Source organism: Cyclopterus lumpus, chromosome 1, assembly GCF_009769545.1.
Source record: "Cyclopterus lumpus isolate fCycLum1 chromosome 1, fCycLum1.pri, whole genome shotgun sequence".
NCBI classification, from domain to species: domain Eukaryota; kingdom Metazoa; phylum Chordata; class Actinopteri; order Perciformes; family Cyclopteridae; genus Cyclopterus; species Cyclopterus lumpus.
The window spans coordinates 17,907,854-17,933,817 of NC_046966.1; the positions used below are offsets into that span (position 1 = coordinate 17,907,854).

Below are 25,964 nucleotides of genomic sequence, written 5' to 3' on the forward strand. Positions count from 1 at the left end.
TTGCCCCTAGTAGTATGACCACTAGCTCATGGTGGGTAAAGTAAGCTTATGTTAGACAAGGCAGAATTGATCGATTGATTTTGTGTCACTCTTTTAATGTTACACTACATTACCAGTGTTTACCATCATTGCGTAATTTTGCTAGAGCGGTCACTGTTCAGCAAAAGTTACATAATGGAGTCGAATCTTTCAACTGTATTTCAAAGAACGCAATAAAATCATTATTCGTATTCTCATGGATTTGTGGAGACAAAATCATATATTTAACGCATTGTTCCACATGTTTCAAGATAATAGCATTTGTTTTAAGAATCCTGACAAGAGGCAGAATGAATCGGTTTTAAAAGGTTCCCCCTCCCACATGGGGAGTGGTGGTGATGGTGGTGGTGGAGGAGTCAGAGACAAGAGGCTCCATGGGTCTTTGTTCTGGAGGTATAGTCATGTATGAGGCATTAGGGGCAGCCTTCTCCACCACCTCGAGGCACAACGTGTGGTTTGACTCTTGATAGTGAAGTAACAGAGGACAAGTGAGGTGATCTCATTCACCTTCAGGCTGCTTATAACTAGTTACTAAATCAGTGATATAATCCAGTAGAAAGGCAAATGGGAACACATTGCACACACACAGACTTAGTGTCTGCAAGAAGAGTCCAGACTTTTATTTTGCTAATACAGTTAGATCAATTAGTTGGTTCCAGCTGCTCAAATCTTCTTCTTTTTTATATTGGTGTCATTTAATATGGGTTAGCTGGACAAAACAAGTCATTTGAATATGTTATATAGATAGTCATGTTCTGTGAGGCTGCACTTAGACACAGTAATGCGTTGAGCTAAATGCTAATGTCAGCATGCTAACACACTCACAGCCACAATGCTATCTGGCTGATTGATTTACAATGGTTGCCATCTTAGCTCAGCATGCTAGCATATGCTAATTAGCACGAAACCCAAAAGTGCAGCTGAGTAGATCACCTGATTAAGTAGGCTTCATCTTCCTGTTTCTCTCTCACACACACACACACACACACACGCACACACACACACACACACACCCCACACACACACACAGGTTACATAATGACTAAGTACCACCCTTTTATTGGGTTCTTCACCTCAGTGTGGGGGAACACCATCAAATGCCACAAACTCAACACATTCTGCAGCCCGAACACTGCTGAGCCGTAGCTCAGTTGGGCTTCCTCTCATCAGCCCAATGCCGTCGTTTTAATTTGATATATTAATCGTTTGTTTATAAAAATGTCCAATGTCCAAGGCTATGCCTTTAAATGTTGTGTTTTGTCCAACTAACAGTTTCAAAGTGATTTCTTGGACCGTGACAAAAAAATCTCACCTCAAGCTGAGTAGCGGTTCCAAAGCTTTCTACCCTTTCACATGATCCTCCTCAGCAGGCGGTCTATGTCCAGAAGTCAAGGAAATGTGGGATTTTTTAAAATTTACATTTCAACTGAGCACTTAAAGTGCGTCTCATCTATGTTGGCTTAACAGTCCCAAATCCCCCAAATCCCATCTATCAATAAAACATATTGTGATGTAACAGAAAGCCCCAGACCAGCTGTTTAAACGAGATTACGTGTGCTATCAAAAGGTGACGGCAAAATATTTCCATTTGAGAACCTGGAACCAATTAATTTATGCTTTTTCTTTATTATAAAATGTAAAACAAGTTATCGATACATTTCTGTCCCTCATCTGTTTCAGCTCTACAGCTACAACCCCGTCCAGCTCATTTTTTGTCTCATTTTCCCATTTGATGAAAAACTCTACACTTCCATGCAATCTTCAGAGTAAATATCAACAGGCGTCTGATCATTAAGGCACACCTTTAGGTTATACCTTCTGTTGTTTTGCAATCACTTTATTGCTCAACAGTCAAAGAGGCCAATAAGGCCCTCAGGCTCAAGGGCATATTTGTTTAAAAGCACGCCTTCAATTCACAGCAGTAATTACAGCAGGTAGGACTTTGACACTTGTAACCGTTTGTGTACCACCTCAGAAACCTGAACTCAACTGTTGACGTCTTTTGCGTGGGTGAGATACAGTACACGATGATCAGTAAATAATTCGCAGGTAGAAAAACAACAGATCCTCTGCTTCTAATCTCCTGAATAAGAAGAGCATATAGCAAACAGCACAAGTCACATGTTGGGCTAAAGCGGGAGAATCTCAGGTGTGTGTTCACAGTCTGTGTGATAACGCGCCAGAGATAAAAGGCATTTTATGCCACAAAATGCCATAATGGCACAACAGATTTCCAGAGAGACGAAGGAGAATAAAATAGAAAAGAGTACAGTGTTTTCAAATGCCACAAACTCCTCGTTGACAATCTGTACGTGTGGAGGTGTGTTGTTCTGCTCGTGAGGTTTATAATAAGTTTCCTGTATGAAACTCATTAGTTTAATGCTCATTTTGGCAGAAGTTTGCCATTGGGTATAAGACAGACCTACTTAGACAGATCTAGAGCTGGCATGACACCTCTTTATTCCACAAGTCATGACTCACAGTGTCACACTGAAACTCAGCATATTTCTGCCTAAAAACGCCACTCAGAGAGCCGGTGATCTCACGTCACCGCACGCAGGTTGAGTTGTTGAGAGCCTACATAGTTGAATCACACCACAGGAAAACACCTCATACATCTTTACACAGGAAATCTTCCCAAACATGTCCGCACAAGCCAAAGTGTAACTGACCCAACGGTTAACGAGCTGGGGCAGAGAAGGGGGCCGCATATTATTAAAGTGAGTAAAATGCTAAAATCTATGGCTTAGACATGGCCAGTGATCTTTTAGTGATGAGGAGATTGATACTATTGTGGTGTCGATCTTAAATCTCAGAAAGAAGACATACGAGTGTATTTCCTCAAAATGTTGAGCTCTCTCTCTCTCTCTCTCTCCAAGTACAGAGCTTTCTGAACCTTCCGGAGCCAAATGTAGAAGCTGACTTCACCGTCTCTGTGGGAGCAGTTATGCAAAACATAAATGGAAAGAGAACAACGTGTCCACATGTGGTGACCAGTAAAGTCCGAGCTCTCAAACTGGTTTCTCCTTTGTCTCAAGTTTGTTTACGTCCGTCCAGACAAAAATGAGCAAAAACAATGGATTCAAACCATCTGTTTGGACTGTTGGCCGGACCGAGTGCAACCACCCACAGAGCCGGAATAATAGATTTCACTTATACTGATGATGGCTCGCAGAAATTGATATGACCTTCACTGAATGTGTACAAAACAGTGTTATCTAGATATATTTGAAGAAGCTGTTGCTGATGGCCGATATGAATCAGGGGGCTGCAACCAACAGCTTAGCTTTTTAAGGTAATTCAGATAATTTGTTTTGTCAAACACCCAAATGTGGAATGAAGCATTCTTGGGCATAACTTTTCTTGTCGAATAATCAATAATCATTACGTAGTTCCTGTGAATGACAGACATTTCATGATCTACCCCTGAAAACAAATATAATCTTCTGGTTTCTGAATTTGAGAAGTGGGGAAATATTGTGCATAATAGTTATATTTATATGTATTGTCTGTATGTATAATATTCATTCAGTTACTGTAGACTTTGCACTGTTTTTATTACTGTAGTGGTACTGTTTATTATTTATATCACTTGTTTTTTATTTGACTGTCTCTTGTGTGCACTTTACCCTTTGCTGCTGTATAATAAGATTTTAAAAAAAAATAATTAAGAATTGTTTAATTTTGAGCTGAAATGACGAGTCAATTAATCTGTCGTTTGCTGATTTAGCCTCTAAAACATGAGGATTTAATGCTTTTCCTCCAAAAAAATTATCCAAAAAAAAAAAGACCAAAGTGATTTTGTTTTTGATTTTTGGACTGTTGGTGGGATAAAACAAGAACATTGAAGATTTCTCCTTGGAAATTATAGTGGACATTTTTCATAATATTGGTAAAATAGTGATAGATGAATAATTAAATAAAAACATATTTGATTACAGCCCCAGTTGTTTTTTTTCCAACAAATTGTCAAAAAACTGAAATAGAGAAAATCCTACATGTAATAGTTGAAACAGCATTTATTTTTACTAAGACATTGATTAATCAATTATCAGTAATGCTTAGGATTAATTGTCGTCGTTTACTCGTCTTGTCAGTGCTACAATTAGTTTGTACATTCAGCAGCTTCTAGTAAAAGACTGTACATATTTACATAGTTATGTGAACTGTCGAAAAATAATCATACTTCCTCCAAACAAAATAAAGAATATGCTGGGGGTATTTTTGAGCTGAAACTATTAATTGATCATTTGTAACTGAAATATGAACCAAATAAACATGAAAATAAACACCATGTTTGGGGTTTGGATTGTTGTCCTTATATAACAAGACATTTGCAGATTACACTCTGAGGCTCTGAGCATTTTTCTCCAGTTTTCTGGCGTTTTATAGGCACAACAAATAATCAAATAAACTCGAGATCCATTCAACATTGACCATATTCATCTGAAGATAATTTTTGGAAGATCCGAAAACAACAACACACAATGTTGCTTTGTATTTTAGTCTGATTGCAAGTAAAAAAATAATAATAATAAACTATCTAACTAATTAAAAGACACAAAACCATGAGCTCAAATGAAGCCCGGAGTTGTGTGTCGTGTCCCGGTCCCTCCCTCAGAGGAGGCGGTGGAGCCGCATGGCAGAGCTGCACGCACCAAGTGGGAAGCCCGGAATAAAAGTGTCCGACTCTCAGCAGCGCATTCCGCTGCAGGAACGAAACGTCTGCAACATGACGAGCGACCGGCAGCCAGCTGCAGGAGTTCCGCCTGAAGTAAACTCACCTTCGAGACGGTCATGTGGGGCGAGAGGCGTCGGCAGGTGGTGGTCGGTTTCCCCCGGAGAGGACTGGGAGAAGTGGTGGTGGTGGAGCAGCCGGGCGGAGACGAGTCGCGTTAAAACACCGGTGGTTTTTGCATGGTGGTCAGTGAAAAGTCATCATGCCTGGCTCGACCTTGAGAGTGCCCCCCCCCCCCATCCTCCGCCCCCCAAACCCAAAACAAAAATAAAAGACAACAGAAAAATAGCTGACTGAATTGGCTGAAAGCCAGAGCATGTGCCTCCAGTCACCATGAGGAGAAGAAAAAAAAAAGAAAACAAGAGCCGGAGGAGGAGGAGGGCGGAGGATGAGGAGAGATGAGAGCACAGGATGCGACGAGAGGAGGAAGAGGAGGGAGGAGGAAGAGGAGGGAGGGGCGAGGCAATCCAGGTTGATTAATTCAATTCAATTCAGTTTATTTTGTATAGCCCAATATCACAAATTACACAAATTTGTCTCAGAGGGCTTTACAATCTGTACACATACGACATCCCTGTCCCAGGACCTCACATCGGCTCAGGAAAAACTCCCCAAAAATAACCTTTCACAGGGAAAAAAGGGAAGAAACCTTCAGGAGAGCAACAGAGGAGGATCCCTCTCCCCGGATGGACAGATGCAATAGATGTCATGTGTACAGAATGAACAGTGTTACAGAGTTGCATAAACACATTCAGCAGTTTCTAGTAACAAACACAATAGTCATGTGTTTATAATACACATGCCTATTGTGCATCTTGAGCAATTTCTTTCAGTATGTATTTAATCTAATTTAGGGTTTCTAAAATTCGACTCACAAGGGTTTAAAGGTGTTCATCTGGGTTCATCCGTCCTGGTGTGTGAACATGTATTTGGTTTCTTGAGGGCAACGTGGTTCAGTTTTGCCTCGGGGCCTCAGCGCAGGTGTAACTGGCGAGGGCCTTTTAACTGAGGGTGGAAACCTAATGGAAGAAATACATAACATTCAGTCTGAACATGATGGCTAGAGAGGGATGTTTATGTGATGATCGAATGGGGATTTTCAGTCTTCTGGTGAGAAAAAGTAGACGTTGAGCACCTTGTCTTTCGCTTAAATACTGACTATTGGAGCCCTAATTATAACACATTTAAACACAGCCATATCAAATTAGTATGTCTTACATTTATTTTTTAAACACAAACCTGTGTTAATCCATCTTGCATTCCTTGTATAATATTTTAAAGAACAAATTGTTTCCTTTAGTGAGAGCTGTTTGGTCCACATCTGTATTTGAGGGTGTTTGTCGCCCCCCAGTGTTGAAACACCGCCATCTCAAGAGGATGGACGACAGCAGGAAGACTACTTACTGCACGGCCTATCATTTGATTTATTGTATCACAAAGAAAATATGGCAATAATCTGACAATAATGATCTAGCTGGTATGTGGCGAACAAGAGTGTTTTAAATTTGTGAAAGGAAACATGTGCGTTTCATTGAATTTTAGTACATTTGATGATCCTTTTGGTGAATTTTAGTTACAACTAAATGGCCTTACCATAATACGTATAATCAAGTATAAATAAATGAATGAATGATAATAAATGCTGACTTGTCATCAGGCTTCATGTGTTCAAATTAACACTAATAAACAATGAGAATGTGCAATTTAGCAGGTCAAACATGTTCATAATCTGTCCAAATCTAATGAGGAAATTGACAAGCAAAGAGTTGGTGACAAACCAGAAACGAGGAAACCTTCGACACGCAACATACGTCACTGTCATGACACGTGAGGCTCACACGTTGAGTCTCGACAGACTGGTGAAGCAGGACAGACTGATGCTAATAAGCACAGGGTGTTCCCCACCAGGTGTAATTTAATATGTCATTTATTGATGTGTTTGTTTGTAGGAAAATTAAAGAGGATTTCTTGAACTTCGTGATGAAGAAGTGACGTGAAGCTGTTGCTCTTTACCACAGTCACTATGACTTAGTGGAGACCTGTGTGTTTTTTTTTTCCTCCATGAGAAGTCTTCAGACTGCTTCCTCCGCTTGTGGGCGTGGTTCAGCCAGAACAAGTGTGACGTATGTAAACAAGTATCCTCGTCCCCCAGTTGAACCGCTCTGACAGTTGCTCCGACTCGTAAAGACAAATGTCTTCATTAACTTGTGGGTTTGTGTCTACAGCGTCCACATGCGCTGAAACAAAATGAGCTTTTTATGACAAATGGAGCCAGAAACTTACATTATTACAAACTCATATTTGTAGATTTGGGCTCCATTTATGTTCAATTGACTTGGTTTGAAAGAGTCTGTGGCCTTCTGGGAATTATCCAACAATGCCTCTTGAAGATTTACTGTTAGGTCTTTTAGTTTGCCTAAAACTTCATATTTTAGGAGACCTTAAGGTGCCATTTGTTTTACAGCAATTAAAGAACAACTGGACTGGAAGACGCCTGGAAAACCTCTTTTTCTCTTTTTTTCTCTTGTGCAGGAGGCTTGGAAATTAGAAATGTGTGAGAATTTCTTCTGGTTTACAGTGTTGATGTTGCCCAGTGAAGCAGTTTAGAGAGAGGGTTATCGGTCTCTTTGTCAACCTATAATTATCATGTATATGATCTGCTCATTAAGGGCCGCGTATCAAATCACAGATCCTTTTCAGAACAAAGCTAAATGTCTTTTCTGGCGTGGTCACATCCCAGAAATTGTCCGAGATCTTTATCAATTTTTGCCATGTGTTTGGTAGCGAAGACATGACAATACTCAGTCATAAGTGAAAAGACAAATACAAAAGTCTCATTGTGGATTTAGTAAAATTTAATTTATCTACAACTATCCCTCCGTTCAGGCATACAGACTGATAGATTCTTCTTTTTTTTTTTTTTTTCATTTAAATGTGGCTCATAAACTGATAAGTTACACAATATCATACAGAAGCTTGGTTGCCAGTATTGGACAAAAAATTGCAAAAATATCTTTTTTGTCATTACATGTTTTCTGTCAGTGTCTTGCAGCATATTGAAGAGCAGTCAGATTGTGTCGTCAACGTGAAAGAGAACAACCGAGTGTTGAAATACTGGAATACTCAAAACTCAAACTGATTCGGGCGAGAAGATAAATTTGGGTGTGCAGCACACAGTGACACGTTGCTGGTGACCCGAATGCTGGAGAAGCATCACACGTCATCATTATGATATAATAAGAATATCAAATCTGTTTACAGTTGCATATTTGCTACATTTTTTCCAGATGTCTTGTGTGTCAATATTAACCTAGTGTTTATTCTTGTGATTACAAACTAAATTGACAATACAGAACAATAAACACGAGACTGATAAAACCCATCACAAACTGACGGTAAAAATAGCAGAGATGAATGTACTGACAATGAACAAATCTTTTTTTTGCTGTCACTGGAAAAACTGAATGGTTGGAAAAAAAAGAAAAAAAGAGTCCAAATAACTAAACATTGATGTGACAAGAGGGTAAAGAAAAATGAAGATAGCATGGCAGCCAGAGAGAGAAACTGCATCAATATATTAGTCCTATTCTTCAGTTTCTCAGGTGTGTTTCTGCAAAGTTTTCTTTCTTGCCTGTTGGCAGACAAATATTCCCATCTCTCTTTTTCTTTTCTTTCAGTGTTTCGTCCCTTAGTCCTCGTCTTCATCCTCCTCGTAGTCGTCGTCCGTCTGGTCCCTGCCGTCGAGATCGTCCTCATCGTCCACCTGTAAGGAAAGTGTCACAGTCTAACTAAAGCAAACACACACACACAACACAGCTGAGTGGTCTTTTGAAGTTGTAAAGCTTACTACTCGAGCCATCTCTACGGCCAAAAACTACCACCACAGGTGACTGGTTAAACTGGGAGAAGAATTTAGGATTACTAAACGCTTCACAGTCTAGTTTTTGTCTTGATAGTAAAAATGACAGCAGGCTGGTCATCAGGTCGACGGAGTGCTTTTCAAATAAACTCAGCTCCCCGTTCGTGTTGTTCGTTTGTGGTGTGGAAGCAAACTATCTATCAAAAAAAGCTGGACTCAGTAATATTTGATTTTGGTGGCGAAGGCAACTGAACCTCATCAAAGAGAGGTTGTGTATGTAATATAGCTTGTGAGGTAAGCCACCTCTGCACTGTAATTATTAAAATATAAATGATTTTCTTTCGTGGCTCATCGCAGCAGTTTTAGTTTTGCACATTAATCCTTCTGCTTGTTCCCACCTTTAGTTTAAAAAAAATGAATAAATAAATTACAAAACGCCTAATTCTAACATAAATAATACTTTTTAAAGCAGTAATGAATAGTATTTCAGATTTGGGGTTGTTAAAATGCAATTTCATTATTTTATAGGCCTGTATTTTACCATCTCTATGATGTCGGAGCACTTCTAACACAACGAGTACCAGAGTTAAGACCCCTGATGAAACATGATAACCCCGATTGTCTACCGTCTCTCCCAGGTCTTTGAGTTTCTGTTTGAGGCTGTGGATCTTCTGGTCCTGGTCTGCCAGCAGCATCAGCAGGTCGTCCTGCTCCTTCTTGGAGTCCTGCACCTCCGTTTGCAGCTTGGCTTTCTCCGTCTGCAGGATGGCCACCGTGCTGGTGGCTGAAGCCAGCTGCTGATCCAGCTCCGCCCGGCTCGCTGACAAACTCTTTGCCTCTTCCTGGAAACCAAGATGGAGGAGGAACTTAGAATGATCCATAAACACAAATACCCAGGGGAAAAAAAACATCTGCTGTATAAATAAAAGATTTAAAGAAGTCACAGCCAAGTAGTGTATAAATATTGACGGTAAATCAGGGTGATGTGATGCTTTACAGATATTCTACACACCTTGAGTCTCTCCGTCTCAGTCGTCTGTGCTGCCAGTCTGCTCTCTACTTCGGCCATCTTGGCACCGTCTATTGAGCCGTCAATGCTGGAGACTGCGTCCGAGGACTGAGACAAACCAGTGGGAGGTTGATTCATTTAGTATCGATCAAGAATAATATGACATATCTGGCACAAAAATATCATATTTCATTGATAATTACCCCAGCCTCAGCTCTTCTGAGCAGTTCTTGTCTCTCTGTCTTCATCTGGTTGATTTCTGCCAACTGGGACTGGACCCGACTCCTCAGACCCTCCAGCTCCTGCATCAAACAAAGTAACACTTGCAAAAATACATGTAATATATAGAACAATTACCTGAAACTATGAACAGAATATGAAAGTTTTAGGGTTACGTCTGGTGATATTAATGAGAATAAATGGGCTCTGGGCTGAGTGACAGAAGGTGGGGAAGTCTAAAAGTATTAACAGGACCAACAATTGTGTCATTTTTTTGTCTCATCCTGTACACATATATTAATTGTAAATAAAAGATGAAAGGAGAAATGTATTCATGAAGAATCCTACCATGAGCAGTTCTGTGTTGTCTGATCCTCCTGCTGAACTTTCTGCTGTCTCTGACTTCTACGTACAGTGAAAATAAAACGCATTAGTAATGCACTATAATGTCATTTTCACTCTGACAGGACCAAAGTAAAACTCTACATCCAGTTCAAATCGAAGGATTATATTCCGATTAAGTCTGCAACTAACGACTATTTCCACTGACGATTAACCTGCTGATTATTTTTCATATTCCTAAAATGGTAAACAACATCAATAAATGTTAACCAGAGCTGATGGTGACGTCTTTAAATGTTTTGTCAGACCAACAGCCCAAATCACAAAAATGTTCAATTAAAAATTATTAAAAAACAAACAAAGAAAGGCAGATAATGATAACATTAAAGAAGCTAAACAGTTTTGAGTTTTTGCTTTAAAAGTCTCTTAAATGGTTAATCAACTATCCAAACAGTCGCCTATTAATTTTCTGTGGATTAAATGGACCACCTGTTGCAGGAGCCTCAAGTCTCCAGGGAAGTGTTTCTCAACCAAATAAATTGGAAGTTCTGTTGTAAGAATGTATTTGTTGTTTTAAGTAGTTTTGGTCGCCTGTAAACTGGAGCTGGTGACCATGAGTGCTGTTGTGTGGCTGAAGCCGTGGTTTGAAATTCAGAGTCTGTCCTCTGTATTATTTTTGCTGTCTTTCATTTGATGTTATGTATGGATCTGACCAGCGACCACTCAACACTGTTTTTGTGATGGCGCAGGAAGGCGTCATAACAAAAACAAACAAACACTGTGCGCAGACGTCTACTAACCAGGCTGGTGATGAGTGTGTCTTTGTCCCCGAGTTGTGTCTGAAGGAGAGAGTGCTGCTTGCGGAGCTCCTCCACCTCCTCTCGGAGCTGCGTGAGCTCCTCCGTCTGCAGCCCGTTCACCTGAGAGCCTTCGCCCTGGCTGTTAAGCTGGCTCTCCTTACCTGAAATATTCATTATTGTTAAAATGAGGGAATGTGATAGAAATGTTGATGTGACCCCTCTATTGATTTGTGTTACATATGCACACATATTAACAAAAGAATATATTTAAAAATATATAATATTTTTAAAAATATATAATATTTATTATATATATATATATATATATATATATATATATATATATATATATATATATATAATATATTTTTTTTTACAGTTACTGTGAATGATAAAGGCAACCTTTTTTTAGGGACGGATTTTGATATTTGGGACTTTGAATAAATCTGATAATCGATCAGCCTTGACTATTGATCAGTGTGGCTTTAGTACAGTAAATTATCCCATTAAGGGGAGAATTTAGCTTGTTTTGAGTTTCTCATTGTTTACAGCTTTTTCGGTTTATACAAACATAGTTTTTAGCCATAAAGATAATACTTCACTCACTATCTTAAACTCTTTAGATAAGGTGCTGTGGACTCTGTGACATTCAGCATGAAGACAGAGAAACAAGCCACGTTACATTTTAACAAATTAGTTGTACATTTACTTAAGTTTGATAAAAACACCACGTTTAGTTGTCATAAAAATAGCTATTTTTTACCAGGCTTTAAACATGTGGTTGCCGCTGTTGTCAAGCTTTATCTTGCGATGTCTCTGCATATCACTGTATCTCAGCAATACTCGTTATTAGTCACCCACCTAACTTCAGCTTGAGGATGTTGTACTGATCCTTGTGCTGCTGGATCTGGGACAGCTGCTGGGTCACTGTAGTCTGCATCTGTTCATTTTGAGACGATGTGGACACCACCTGCTCCTTCAGTTCCTGGATCTGAGCATCCTGAAGATCGCACAATCAAAATATAACAAAAGTCAACGGGAGAGAACATTAAATATATAGATAATAGCAAATCTACAGAAATGAAAAACAAAGCACACGCAAAATAAGTCTGTTGTTTACCTGTTCTCGGATCAGCTCTTTATACTGAGTTACAATGTTGTCATGTTGTTCTAAAGTCTTCTTCACCTCCTCTTCCTTCTTCTCCTCCTCATTGGATTTGTGAACCGCTTTAGTGATCACACCTGTTTAGAGTAGACGGAGAAATAATGAATGGAAACGTTTCATTTTGCAACTGCCAAGACAAATGTACGACTAAATGAGGTGGAAGATTTGTCTCCGACTGACCCTCCAGTTCTTTGACCAGCTTGGTGAACTCGTGGTCGAACAGCATCTGCTCCGGAGACGGGAAGACCGGCTGCGGCTTCTGAGCCGCGCGCGAGTACAGCTCATGTTTGGTGATGAAGCCCAGTTTCTCTACAAAGTTTTCCTTTCCAATCCGCTTCTCGATTAGCTGCTTTAGCTTCTCTCTGAGGAGAAAAGAGACAACGCAGACGTTTTTTTTAAACAGTCACTGTTTTTAACATGATTTCAGTCGCCTGATCTTTCAAGTCAGGGCATTGAGATAATTTTTGATAACATATAATAAATACAGTTCTGGAAAAACTTGAGCACTTATCCATGCATGTGTTTTTATATGTTAATATACTGTATTTTCCGCACTATAGGGCGCACTGGATTATAAGGCGCACTGGATTATAAGGCGCACTGTCAATGAATGGTCTATTTTCGATCTTTTTTCATATATAAAGCGCACCCGACTATAAGGCGCATTAAGCGAAAATTTCAGTCAAACTTTATTAAACGTGTTCACAATAACTCTCAACATTGTTCAAACGTTAATGAGCGTATTCATAATAACTCCCAACCTTGTTCAGTTGTAACACGTAAAAAAAAAGTTTGTGTGCGGATGGAGAGATTACGTCTTTTCATAAAACGAAAGCACCAAGAAGGAACGCCTCGAAAGTCATTGATATTCATGTCCCGTGCTAAAGCTGTTGCCTTCAGTCGAATAGAGACTGTAGAGACGCTTCTACCTGCTGCTCTCTGTTCAATAACCCACTGTTCAATGTTGTCCTCTAACTGTGGCCATCTCGCTTTGTTCCATCGGAAACTCTGTGTGGTCTTCTTTACTTGGCGCAGGTCATCTTCTTGCTTCCTCCACTTCCGTACCATTGATTCATTAATGTTGAATTCTCTCGCAGCTGCTCTATTCCCATGTTCTACTGCGTGACTGATAGCCTTGAGTTTGAAGTCCGCGTCGTATGCGTGTCTCTTGACAGGTGCCATTTTGGGGTCCTTATACACACACACACTGTAATATTATGGCGAAGCACAGTATGTATTACTCCGCGACGCTCCTGACTACGGTAGCCGTAATGCTGCATGCGGTGCGGCTTTGTAGTTTACCAAAGACGTACTAAAACATTTTGACAGAGCACCGTGTACCACACAAAATCGCTTCGAGGTCAGTAAGCACAACCAGAATTAATCCATATATAAGGCGCTCCGGATTATAAAGGCGCACTGACGGTTTTTGAGAAAATTAAAGGCTTTTAAGTGCGCCTTATAGTGCGGAAAATACGGTATATATGCACATTAAGACCCAGGGACGAGGGGTTAATAAAGTAAAGAAAAAGAAAAAAAATATGCTCACACGTAGCGGTCTTTCGTACCCAAATAATAATAATAGTCTTTATTGATGCAGCGATTTGCAAAGCAAAGTACTTTACAGAAAGACATAACTTACAGGGAAAAACACAATGATATCATTGAGCAAAGAAGCAACATACAGTAGTAGTAGGATTTAAAAGAGGAAACGGTGTCAACGTGTGCTTTCAGAGAAGTTGTTCCAGACTGTGGTTGAATCCAAAATTATTTGTAACCATGCTCGTTATAAAATGAACAAGACATCCTTAAATAAGTCAGTTTCCACAACAGAACTGCAGGCACTGTCATAGTGCTTCAGTTTATATCGTACCTATCAAACTGTGTTCCCAATATAAAGCTTTAGTCATTCTACATTCAGCGACTACAAACAGCTACGCATGGTACAACTGGGGTTTGAGAATAATAAGACAACAGAAGTTCACGTGGATGTGTTTGTTTTGGAGGTATTTTCAAGGATTGTGTGAACCGACACTTACTTGGTGTTGTTTTCCAGCGAGTTGTCGTTGTAATAGATGCAGATGCCGAGGAGCAGTGCACACAGGCCCTGCACCAGCCGTTCATCCTCTCCCAAGTTCTCTGAGATCTGGGCAGTCAGCTGCAGGAGTCACACAGAGTTAAGGATTCATTCAGTCCTCAAAAGTTATTAATTAAAAAGGAAAATATAGGATTCGCCCGAGAGAAGTTCGATAAATAGTGAGAACCAGTTTGTTCACAAAGCTGAGAGTAATTACAGACATTTATTGACATAAAGTTGATGGATGGCTTGGAGGCCGCTTCAAGGATACAAAGGGAACGTTTTCCTGATTGTGTAGAAAGTGAGTGACAGCGATCGGACAGTTGTTGATCCATGTACACAGCAGCATGAGGAGGCCCACCCTGGTCTGCACTTTACTGCCCTGTAGAGGAGAAAGGGAAAAAACAAAACAAATGTCAATGTGTGCTTCTTGACTCTCAGCGGAAGCTGCTGACTGGAGTCCAAATATGAAATATTCTAGAGATATCAAAACATTTGAGTTTAGGCAATAAGAGAATCAAATGTAGGGCAGTTATGTACATTAAGGCACATGATCCTAACCACGGTCAGAAAAGCTAATAATATTTGAATCCTGGTCATAGACTTTTAAATTAAGTCCAGATTGGGTCATTAGTTGAGCAAAATGTATAATATGCAAAAGAAATCCAACCAAATTACTAATAATGTTTTAAATTCAAACTGGAAAATAATAAAAGTATAAAGTAGGCAGATAAAATGGCAAATAAAGTGCTCTAATTGGAGTTGGTGTTAAAACGAGCATTCATTTCGTTGCCACATAAGTCAAATTTTCTTCCCATCTTGACATGTTATTAGTAACATGCTGCATTTGATTTTCCAATCAACACAAATAAGGAAGTGGTTAAATCAACTCAACAGCACTTAATTGGGAGCACTTCAATCACACAAACCATTAGTAGTTAATAAGGTTATCACAAACAAAAAACAAGGACACAGTCAAAATGAATACAACCAGTAAAAAAGGTCTAATATACTGCATGAAGAAATCAAAGTCTGTAAAGCCAAAGAAACTCGTATCACTACCTCCATCCATCAAGTATTCCACAATGTTCAATTAGTTTGTTGTTTGCAATTACAATTCTGCAAATGGTTGATGACTTCCAGAAAAGTATCATGAAATCGTAATTGAAAATCTTACTGTATTTTTCAGCTATCAGCACATGCAAAACTCACTCAATGTTTTTTTACAAATGAAAAAGTAACTGCAATAATAATTAAGAGGTATTAAGAGAAATACCACAAAAAACAGCTTTGAGAAACAGATAAAAGAGGTTTTAGACCTGCAACAGACCTCAACCTCGATTTGATTACATTATTTTCAAAGACTGCTTCACATTTTTAGTAAAACGTATGCCAGTAAGTACGTTTCAAATAATTTATCTGAATCAGTTGTAGAAAAAAAATAAAGTTGATTTTCATGAAGTTGGAATGCAAAAAAGATTAAATCAATACTGATTAAAACTAATGTTTACTCTGCACTGGAGGTTAAAGGTGCTCAATGTAATATCCAGAGCATATCTATTCCCTCCAAACGACTGTCAACACGACGCTGGCCGAGCCGCCTTGAGCTCGATAGTGAAGCACGTTCAAATGCACTAAAAGGCGCTTTCTTCTCATGTCAAATAGTTGTTTGCTGCTCTATAAATGCTCTGAATATCATACAGAGAACATTTGAGACTTTGAATAAGCTGGTGCATTAACACTTAATGCACATCATGCTCGTGATTTGTCAAAGACTGACATGACGATATGGGGATAAACTTATCAGCATTACTACAAAAAAAGTAAAAAAATCACCTTCTCAGATTTAGTCTCCAAATGTGACGGAATGGAAAAATGAAGAGGAAAAAAAAAAAGTATTAATTGAACAGGCAGGTGGGGGATTGTAGTAAAACTACAGTCTAAGAGTTCAAATCAAAAGACTCAAGCGAGAAAAACATATAGATTGGTCCAACTGGTCTCATTTTACCGACTGCCAATGACTCCTACATGAAGCCGCGCTGCTTTTCCCGTCAGTACTTCTCCCGGCTGAACTTGATAAAGTAACGTAGGTGCACAGGACAGGGACCCAGTTTCCCTGATCCACACTAGCTCACCTAACTTGAGACCAAGCTAGCCAAAAGCAAGGAGTTTGTGAACAGAGAGCGGCAAGTTTCACAGAAGTTCAGACATTTTAGATGACTGCCAAAGACAACCATTGAAGAATCTACAATGTGTAAAAGAAAATAGAAGAATTGCCAACTCCAGGGGAAGCATGGCAGGAGTAATGCAAACTGAGTAATTCCCAGTGAAACTCATGAGTATATTATATAACCACCTGAATCTACCGTGAAAATTAAACAATCCTTGTACAGTATGAACTATAAAAAGCTTCTTGCACCGGCACTGTGCATTCATAAGCAAGTGCATGTAAGAAAGAGAACCAGACAAACAAGAGTGGATCTCTCTCGCTCAGACAGGAAAAGGTCCAAAAGCTGCTGCTGCGGCACACTTCCTGAACAAACCAACGTCACAGCTCAAAGCAGCTGTTAGGGTGACAAAACCACAAAAAACAGCTACTGTGTCCCTTTTCTCTGCACCTCTCTTGTGTACTTTCCCACAGGTAAACACAGTGAGAGCCACTAGAGCCTCCAATCCTGTGGGGACGAGTGCACCCGTGTGTGCACCCCTATTGAGGAAGAATCTGGTCATAGCTATGAATTAGGACGAAAGAGGAGTCAGTAAAGAGTTAAAAGGGAAGCAAGATCCCCAAACACGTGTGCCAACGAGAGGTCTACTACAGATGCCAAGCCAAAATAACCAGCAGAGGTGCTGTCCAAACACTCACAACACACGTTACTTACCCGCCGGACGATCTTATCTCCCTGCAAAACCACAATAACGCGACACTGTTCTCGTCACTGTTGTTGACACGTCTGTATTACATTTGACCAAAAACATCCCGCCTACCGAGGCACACGTGCCCTGTGAAAATCCTCCTTCTAGCAGCTACGTGGAACTCTTAAGTGTCCTACCTGGGAGAGGATGTTGGTGCACTGCTGCAGCAGGGAGACGGGGGGCTTTCCCAGGCTGGTGGCCAGTTGGACCCTCAGCAGCTGTTCCTTCTGAGTGAGGTTGTCCTGCAGGGAGTGAGCCAAGGCCACCGCGGCACACCAGTTGGACAGAGAGTCTACTGAGAAAAGGCCTCCGCACAGCAGCTGGCCCGCTGAGATGGAATTGGCTAACGGAAAGAAATGTGAACGAGTCAGTTGATGAATAGTTGTAAATGTATAAAGCAGAATGCTGACAGCAGAATAAACAATAGTCCATCGATTTCCAAGTGTGTGTGTTTTCACCTTTACCTGTGAGCATTATGCTTCTCCTACACCCAAAAGTGGTGCCATTTTCTAAAATGTATTTCGATATTTTCCTGCATTACATATCAACATACAATTAAATTACTGCATACAACCCAAAAACATGATTTATTAAAAACATTTAAAAAATATTCATATTCACAGCTATAATGAAAGCAGGTACGTCAATAATATACATGTTTACTATACATGCATTCATTTTTTTAAATCACTAATGTTTTACACTGAGGGTTCATCTTTTGTACCAATCATACTTAAACACTCTCAACATGTGCTGTGTAGAAAGTTGTTTAAAGACTGCTTTTAGAAAAAATAATAATGAACTTACTGGAGAACTGTTTGTAAAAGACTTATCAGGAAGAATTCCAAATGATAGCAAAACAACGGATAATGCCACCTATAAGTTCTCGACTTGCTGTAACTGACCATCAATGGTGGAGGGCAGCAGCGTAGCCACAATCTCCCCCTGTCCCTTCTGGTTCTTGTACAGGAAACACTGGAAACAGTAGAGGACGGCACAGCGAAGCACAAACGGTTGTCTCTCGTTCACCATGGACATGAGCAGCACCACAATGGCTGGTCTATGGACAAAAGAGGAAGAGAGATCAGAGAGAAAGTTCAGTTTCCTATCAGATGGATGTCGGCGAATTAATGTCTTGGTTCATTGGTCTCACCTCGGTGGGTTTGAAGGAGCATTGACAGATGCAAAGTAGTCCTGGTTGACCTGTGAGCCTCTGATGACCTCTGATACAGTGTTGATGGTCTGAAAAAAAGTGTCCCGGTCACAACCTTGAAAGCAATGGGTCTCAAAAGAAGCAATGCCTTTCTCATCGGGTCGTACTTTCTGTCATTACCTCAGTGAGGATATCAGCAGGCACACCGGTGGCCATGAGGATGGTGCACAGCTGCTGCAGCAGACCACACTGGTACATGGACTTCTGGCAGCTGGCTGTAGCTCCAGGAGAGTTCACTGGTGACACCATGACTCGCACCAACTGGGAACAGAACATTGTGCAAGATTATAGCAAAATAAGAGCCCATTGTTCCGCTCAATTTGTAAATACTTGAAAGCAACACTTCAGCATGACTCTTCTGCGTTACCTGCAGCATGAGGTGAAGGTTGGTGACCTTCTGCGCAGACCAGCCAGAGTTATCATCACCAATTTCAAACCACGGCTTCATTCTCTGAATGTAGGAGCCCTCCTTGAAGAAGTTCTGATTGGAGCTGTTGTTCTTGAGCAGGTTGAGCAGCAGCAGCAAACAGTCCTCCACCACAATACCTGCAAAGAGGGAAAAGGATCAGCATCAGAGTGCGTCTCACAAGAAAAACAACAATCTGACCATTTTAATTGGAAGTAAAGAAAAGGGATTGTATTTCACATGTTTGGAGACAATTCTGTACTGAAGATGAGAAAATGTTCCTTTTACCTCCATCGCTGCTGCCCTCTTCTGTGATGATATCTAGAAGACGCTCAAATGCGTTTTCAAATGCTACAATTTTCTGAATGGCAGCATTGCTTTTGGTCAGCTGTTGAAGCAACAGCAAGCCCTGTTGGAAGCGATAAAAAAAAAGAAGAAAAAAGCAGGTCGTCATGCATCTGACTAGAGCTGTACAACAAAATGAGCCCTGCTTTAAAACACTACGGAGGGCTGCGTTGATGTGGGCGTATTGTTTAGACTACCGGTGAGAAATATGATGTAGGAAGTCCAGTTTGAGTAACAAATCTGTGAGTTTCAAGGCTTCTCAAATGCTAAAACACTGCACAGCTGTTCATAACACTAATTCACCGGGAATATGCAGTGCATGTATGTCACATAACGCTGCACCAGAAACTGAGCTGGAACTACTTTTTTGATAGCCGACTGAGTGACCTCGTCGAATTTAATCAGAGGTCTGCGGTGGCGTTTTTTCACACTGTGATTAAGTCGGTCTGAACGTGACAGCAAAGACTCAAAGTACTCACATCGTTGCGAATTACTTCTCTAGAGTCTGCCAATAGGTCCATCAATCTGGAAACACCTGAGAATGGAAATAAAAACAGCTGTTAAAAACTGGTTGAAGTGGGGAACCCCTTAATGACAAACCGACTCGTCTTTTTGTGTGAATTGTTCAGCTGATGCGGACATCAAACTGAGGGCGGTGTAAAACCCAGACACTACACGGCAAGTTTGATCAGATGTGGAGAGGAGAAGCTCACCCATGGGGCTGACCAGAATGATACCCTGGACCTGGACACCCTGGTTCTTCAGGAGAGTAGTCAACAGCTTCACCCCGGGCCAACGTACATGGAAGTCAAACTCCTAAAAATAATCAATGGATTAATAAATCAGGCAGTTGTTTCGACAAATATAATAACACACAAGTCTTCCCACTGGAGCAGAAACAGCTCAGTACCTCCAACAGAGAGAGAAGCAGAGTCACATGTTCAGGATCCTGAACAAACTGGTCTGTGAACTGGGCACCCAGGTCATCAGATTGCTTCTGGGCGGTCTCATCTGTGAAGGAGATTGAAAACTGAAAATAAATATTACAGCACAAGTCTATCGAGGGAACCAGTTGGTTTGCTTCATAGTAATCAGCCTGAGTTGGTGAGCAGTACAAATTGGATCTGCGACTTCTCAAAACCTTCCCAATGAGTCTTTATGGGGCGACTGTGGGTCAGTGGTTAGAATGCTCGTCTTTCAATCAGGGGGTTGGCAGTTCAATCCCCGCCCTAGTCGATGTGTCCTTGAGCAAGACACTTAACCCTGCGTTGCTCCCCGTAGCGGTGTCTACGGTGTATAATGTAACATGTAAAGTGTCTTTGAGTATCTTAAAAAGCGCTATATAAATTAAATGGATTATTATTATTATTATTATCACTGGTGGTTTTTAAAAAAAAATTTTTTTATTGAATAATGACTTTATATTTGAAGCCATTCAGGAAATGTGCACATGCTCAGGGTGATACTTGTGAACATGCCTTCTGGGTAAATGAAAGTGTGACACGCAGATTAAGGGACAGCTGCAAGGAAGTGAACAGGGTGAGCCCAGTAGTGTGGAAGAAACACTGAATATGGGATGAAAGCTTCAATGTGACAAACACCACCACGCTGAGACTAAGAGCATACCCACCTAGTAAGCGGACCAGAGCAAAAAAGAAACATAACTTAAAAAAAAAAAAAAGAACTACCTGCATAGTTTTAGATGCATCTCTTCGTGTTTTCATATGTACATTTCTAAGATTTGGCAACTTTGCTGACGTTTGTAATAACGACTTTATAACCGGACCAATATAAAATCAAGTAATGCAGGTTAAAATGTGAAAAACCTTTGCGCCGTTTTTAACAATCCACAGAGCTCAAAACGAAAAAGCTAGAGAACACTACAGGTGAGGAAGTATTATTTTCTTTTATACTGATACTGGGCAAAACAAACAGACAAAAAACAAACAAACAGAAGCAAACTAAACTAAACCATATAATTTCACCACAAGAATGCAAAAACAACCGAGTATTAAAATGTGAGGGAAACAAAGGAGGAATGAGACGTACTGACAGACAGGAGGTTTAGGGTTGTGACGGTATTAGTGAAGCATTCACCACCCAAACAGCTCCCAGTCACTTCTCCAGTGCCAACTGCTTTTAGTGAAGTTAGTTAAATAGCAGTACTAGAACTACGACAGGGATAGCTTGGTTTCAGTACTGACCAGGCATGGAAACATTCTTATGCTTCCCTGAAGCAGAGATAGGGGTTACTGCGTCTGCGAGGGCAGGGGGGAGAGGGAGTTTAAAGCCTCTCCGAAAGCTGTCATTTCAACCACTAAAGAAGTGTAGAATCAGCTGACTGATTCTTGTGAATATATGCCATGACAACAACAACAACAACAACCAAAACACAGCCTAGAATAAGATCAGCTATTTACAATCTGTGTAAACAAATCAAGTATGGTGCCCTTTTTCCACAACCCAACCAAAAACAACGTATGATTTGAAAGTGCTGCTGGTGGTTAGTGGGGTGGCATCATGCACAGTCAAAGAGGTTTACCTTCCGATTCATCTGTAGCGTTAAAACATGGAAGAGAAAAGAGAGACGAGAATCTTGACATCACGCAGTCATTGTCAGTGCACAGAGGAGGGGAATGCAAAATCACTGATGTCCACTTGACATGAAATTACCTCAATTACACGTGCACAAACCAAACAATGGCTCAGTCACCGTTGACAGTAGCCACATAATTAGGAGAAATTATCTTGAAACAAATACAAATTGGGAGGCAAATTTCATATTTATAATTGTGGGAGCGTTTAATACCTTGCTCTTCCTCCTCATCGTTGCAGAGGATGTTGTACAGTGTGTCCAAAGCGTAGCCAAGAATTTCAGAGTCGGACCTGTTTGGGTAGCAGGACGAAACAGGGTGTTAACAAAAAACAGGTTTTATTGTTACTCGAGTGAGACGAAAACACAACGCTCTTTTAAGGACTTGAAACAAACAATAAACACAAATACGACATCAACATACCTGTCAGTTTGCAGTATGTTAATCAGGTGATGCATTGCCTGTGTGCCAACTTCCACGCGATATTTCTACAAAAGATAACAGTTCGGGAAGGCAAGGCAAGTTTATGCAAGAGTTGCATATAAGAGATATAAAAGAGAAACAAAGCAGTATAAAACATTATTAACTTTTAGACTCCTGTTTCATAGCTTGTTTTTAAAGCACGGCTATAGAACAAACTAAATTACTCATGTGGCAGCCAGCGACAAAACTGTCCATGAACTGAACTGAGAGGTGGCTTTGCAGAAGTTGATGTGAATGATTAGTTTATTTTAAATCAGCAGTTTGACAAATGGGCGCTTTATCCATGACAGTGTGACAGAGGAGAGGACATTCACAAATGTCCCAATTAATTTAAGTGATGTTAATAAAGAGTAAGAGGGATCTAATTCCACTGCCATTTCCTGAAAAGCTAAAAAAAAAAAAATTTAAAATACACTAAACAACTACTCAATAAAAAAGTACTGGACGCGTCACTACAGTGGCTTAACACAAACAACTTTGTACACTCCGTTGTTATTTGTAAAGATAAAAAATAATGCAATCAAAAACAACAGCCCTGAAATAAATCCAAACTTTAATAAGGTTACGGTGTTCAGTTGTTACTCAAACTGTTTCTAGTATGCCGTCCAATCGATTTACATAAATAATGGTAAGACTACAATTGAATACACTCAGTAAAACCAACAGAATTCAGCAGAACGACAGTTTATTAAACACCTCCCTAAAACATTGTAAGCTTCATGCAGATATGATTCTTTAGACTGTATTTAATAAGCTAGGTGTACCTAATAAGATTGCAAATAAGTGAATTTCTACTGCACCTGTTTCCAATAACTGTATATTTATACTTTACTGTACCTTAGAAAGAGACTTAAGAGCCCGGACTGCATCTCTGCGGTCTTCTAGGAGCGTCGATGAGGCTACTCGGTCACACAACTTGCGGATCTGTCAATAGAAGAATCATTATTTATTTATTATGCCTCATATACATCCAAGAGAAGATATCTGTATTTACATGCCCTGATAGTTGGGGCTTTTCAACATGGTAAATTTAAGAAGCCTACGGTACTCAATTATCTCTGGAAAACCCAAGTCAACACTATACCGTGGAATGAGACAAGAATCAAGTGATAATACAGTAAACTGACTCCAAATATGATTGACTAACTCAAAAGGGGAAATTCATGTTTAGTTAGACTAAAGAAAAAACAGCGGTGCTGTGAAAATTCCACAGTTCCTTGATGAATGTATTGTGGATTCTGCACCAGCGACACGCAGCCTCTCTCTGAGCAGCCATGACAGCAATGTCTACGCAAAATGATCTGTGGCTATTGTGCTCCTGCAATGCTCTTCGTACGTCACATATGCTGCTGTGCATTGCAATGTTTATTGTTTCATACTGGGATTAAACCCTGTGAAGATTCAGGATAGGACACGTGTATGCATTTCCTATCTTTGGGTGTTGAACAACACAAGCTCTTTTGAAGAAGTCACCTTGGACCTTGGATGGTGATGGTACATTTTCACAATTTTATGGACTAACCATTTAATTGAGACGACAATCAGCAATGAACGTAACCATTAGCTGTCGGCCTACATTACAGTACACAGCAAGAACAAGGCCTATTTTTATGTGGTACTTATTGCCATTAGTTTGGGATCCTATCCATGTGAGTGTCATCTAAATATGGCACATTAACAAAACCTTTTTAAAGAGATTCATGTTCTCAGCAATGCATGTTTCTCGATGTCAAAATGTTGAAACCACCCACCTACAGCTGGTAATCTACTGATGTTACACTCCTTGAAACCTATGACCTCAAATCTGAGGAAAAGATGAGTTTGCTTTTCCTTTCATTAAACACTGATATCTCTCAGTGGCTTCAGGGATTTTTTTTTACCATTCAAAGTGCATCTGAAACATCCACCTCCCTTCATTCGTCTGCCATTTTTACCAGTGGAGATAGCTTTCACGATGTTTAGTTAAATCAATAACACAAATGAAACATAGGGATGACCCCATATCCCAAATACTAAATGTGAACATATGTAGCTACTCTATTGCTATTTGAAAATAGATACATTGTGGACAACCGATACTCCTAAAAGTGCTTGTCTGTCTGTCTTTCATTCATTCATTACATCTCAGCTAGAGAAACCAGCTGGCATGTCATGACAACTGACAGATAAGCTACATTAGCTTATGACTAGCTCGTTGCTCTCCTTTAGGGAGGCCCGAGCCTCATTCTGGGTGTTTTATCGTGACGGAAATAACCCTAAGTGTGTGAATACACGTTTATATTGTATCTGTATTGCCGTGTGGTCTCCGTTTTGTCAGGTACACGTTGTGGTGGTAATGTTAGCTAGCCGCAGCTAGCCGGACTGGTTTCCTACCGTCTCCGCTCCGGACGGCTGCGGCCCGGCTGCCTGTCCGCCCATCACCTCTCTGAAGAAGTTCATCTCGCTGCCGTAATCAAAGCGCCTCTCCTTCCGCAAGAAGCCCCGGACTCCCCCCTCGGTGGTCCGTGTAGAAACTAAGTGAATAGAAAAACTAGAGAAACTACACAATGATGATTTTTTTTTTTTTTTTTTTTACTGTGTACACTGGCTGGTCGACCCCGGAACACAAATGTGAGGGCGGTGCGCATGCGCGCAGACGTGGCGATACGTGGCTGATTAACAGACGGATTGAGTTCACTTATTTAAAGGGAAAGGAAAAAGTCATTTTCACACGGTGTGTGTGAAATATCATGCACAAAAAAAAAAAAATACCAGTTCATGCAACTGTCGTTGTCATAAAGATTATGTGAATGCAGCAAATGGAAGAATGATGCGTAATAATGAAAATAATAGTGAAAGTACAGATGTTTTATCAAGACGAAAAGTACGTAGTCAACACTATACCGTGGAATGAGACAATAATCAAGTGATAATACAGTAAGACAGTCAGTGCGATTTTAGTATATATTATACAATTAGAATATAATGACTAATGTATAAATAGGTAGTGCTGTAAGATGCATTATATTGTTTTATAAGCAGTGGGCATTGGGTGTCAGATCCTTAAATAAAGTAAAAGTAGAAATACCATGGTCAAAAAATACAGAAGTTTTATCAGCAAAATGTACTGAAAGTATAAAAAATATAAGTTGGTTACTCATTTTGCATAATTCTGTTTTTGACAAATTACAATAAACATATGCATGGTTAATGCAATGTCAATTTTTGGATAGATAGATCGTTAGATTTTCTTTGTACACTGCTGGCTAGATTAATAGTATCGTAATCTAGCATATCATATAAGCACATCGTATATGTTTTATGTAATAATAAAATTAAAAAACTAGTGCTAATAAAAGCATAGAAAATATAAGAAACATGACCACAGTGTCCTTAAAACTAGCTACAGCCCCAATGCCATCCGCCATATCTGCAATTCTAGATATGTTGTAGGCTGACTCCAGTATGTTAGACTAAATAATATTCAGATTTTCAAAATAAATGTTGTATAAATATTGATACAGCATTTAGAGCTATATGACAAAATATATTTAAAATAAAGTAAAAAAATAAAAACGTAGTTATTATTTATTAAACAATTCAAAAGTTTTAAAAGAAACGCAGCTAAACTGCCTAAATCTAAATTGAAGAAATGTCCAAACAAAATCCGAACAATGAAAATAAATGTATTTATCTTCTGGAGTACATCTGTGGGCACATACTGACAGGGCTCTATATAGAAACGTTCAGTCCAAATTCTCCAGTGCAACCCTTTCTCCC

At 39.9% G+C, this 25,964-nt stretch overlaps 2 protein-coding genes across 5 annotated transcripts in view; both read right to left on the reverse strand.

Annotated features, from left to right (window-relative positions):
- coro2a (coronin, actin binding protein, 2A) overlaps positions 1–4,988 on the reverse strand; it is a 31,365-nt gene extending 26,377 nt beyond the window's left edge. Inside the window, exon 1 of the mRNA XM_034540108.1 lies at positions 4,824–4,988. Coding sequence (XP_034395999.1) covers positions 4,824–4,838 — 15 coding nt within the window. The 5' untranslated portion in view covers positions 4,839–4,988. The remainder of the gene's footprint in view (positions 1–4,823) is intronic.
- A 2,626-nt stretch (positions 4,989–7,614) lies between these two features.
- On the reverse strand, positions 7,615–24,825 carry uso1 (USO1 vesicle transport factor). Of its 4 annotated transcripts, XM_034533134.1 has the most exons (26): positions 24,579–24,825; positions 23,043–23,129; positions 22,146–22,210; positions 21,938–22,014; positions 21,671–21,682; positions 21,333–21,386; positions 20,039–20,139; positions 19,842–19,944; positions 19,608–19,663; positions 19,072–19,192; positions 18,745–18,923; positions 18,498–18,638; positions 18,318–18,406; positions 18,070–18,224; positions 17,302–17,507; positions 14,520–14,630; positions 14,211–14,329; positions 12,352–12,533; positions 12,127–12,248; positions 11,868–12,006; positions 11,007–11,167; positions 10,213–10,269; positions 9,849–9,947; positions 9,649–9,753; positions 9,263–9,478; positions 7,615–8,540 (listed from the first exon to the last, which is right to left on the reverse strand). In XM_034533134.1, the coding sequence occupies exons 1-26, from the start codon at positions 24,642–24,644 to the stop codon at positions 8,466–8,468; spliced, it is 2,898 nt and encodes a 965-aa protein (XP_034389025.1). In that variant the 5' UTR covers positions 24,645–24,825; the 3' UTR covers positions 7,615–8,465. The 4 variants fall into 4 exon arrangements, with proteins under 4 accessions (XP_034389025.1, XP_034389033.1, XP_034389041.1 ...); XM_034533142.1 differs by lacking the exon at positions 21,671–21,682; XM_034533150.1 differs by lacking the exon at positions 21,333–21,386.
- Positions 24,826–25,964: the final 1,139 nt, after the last annotated feature.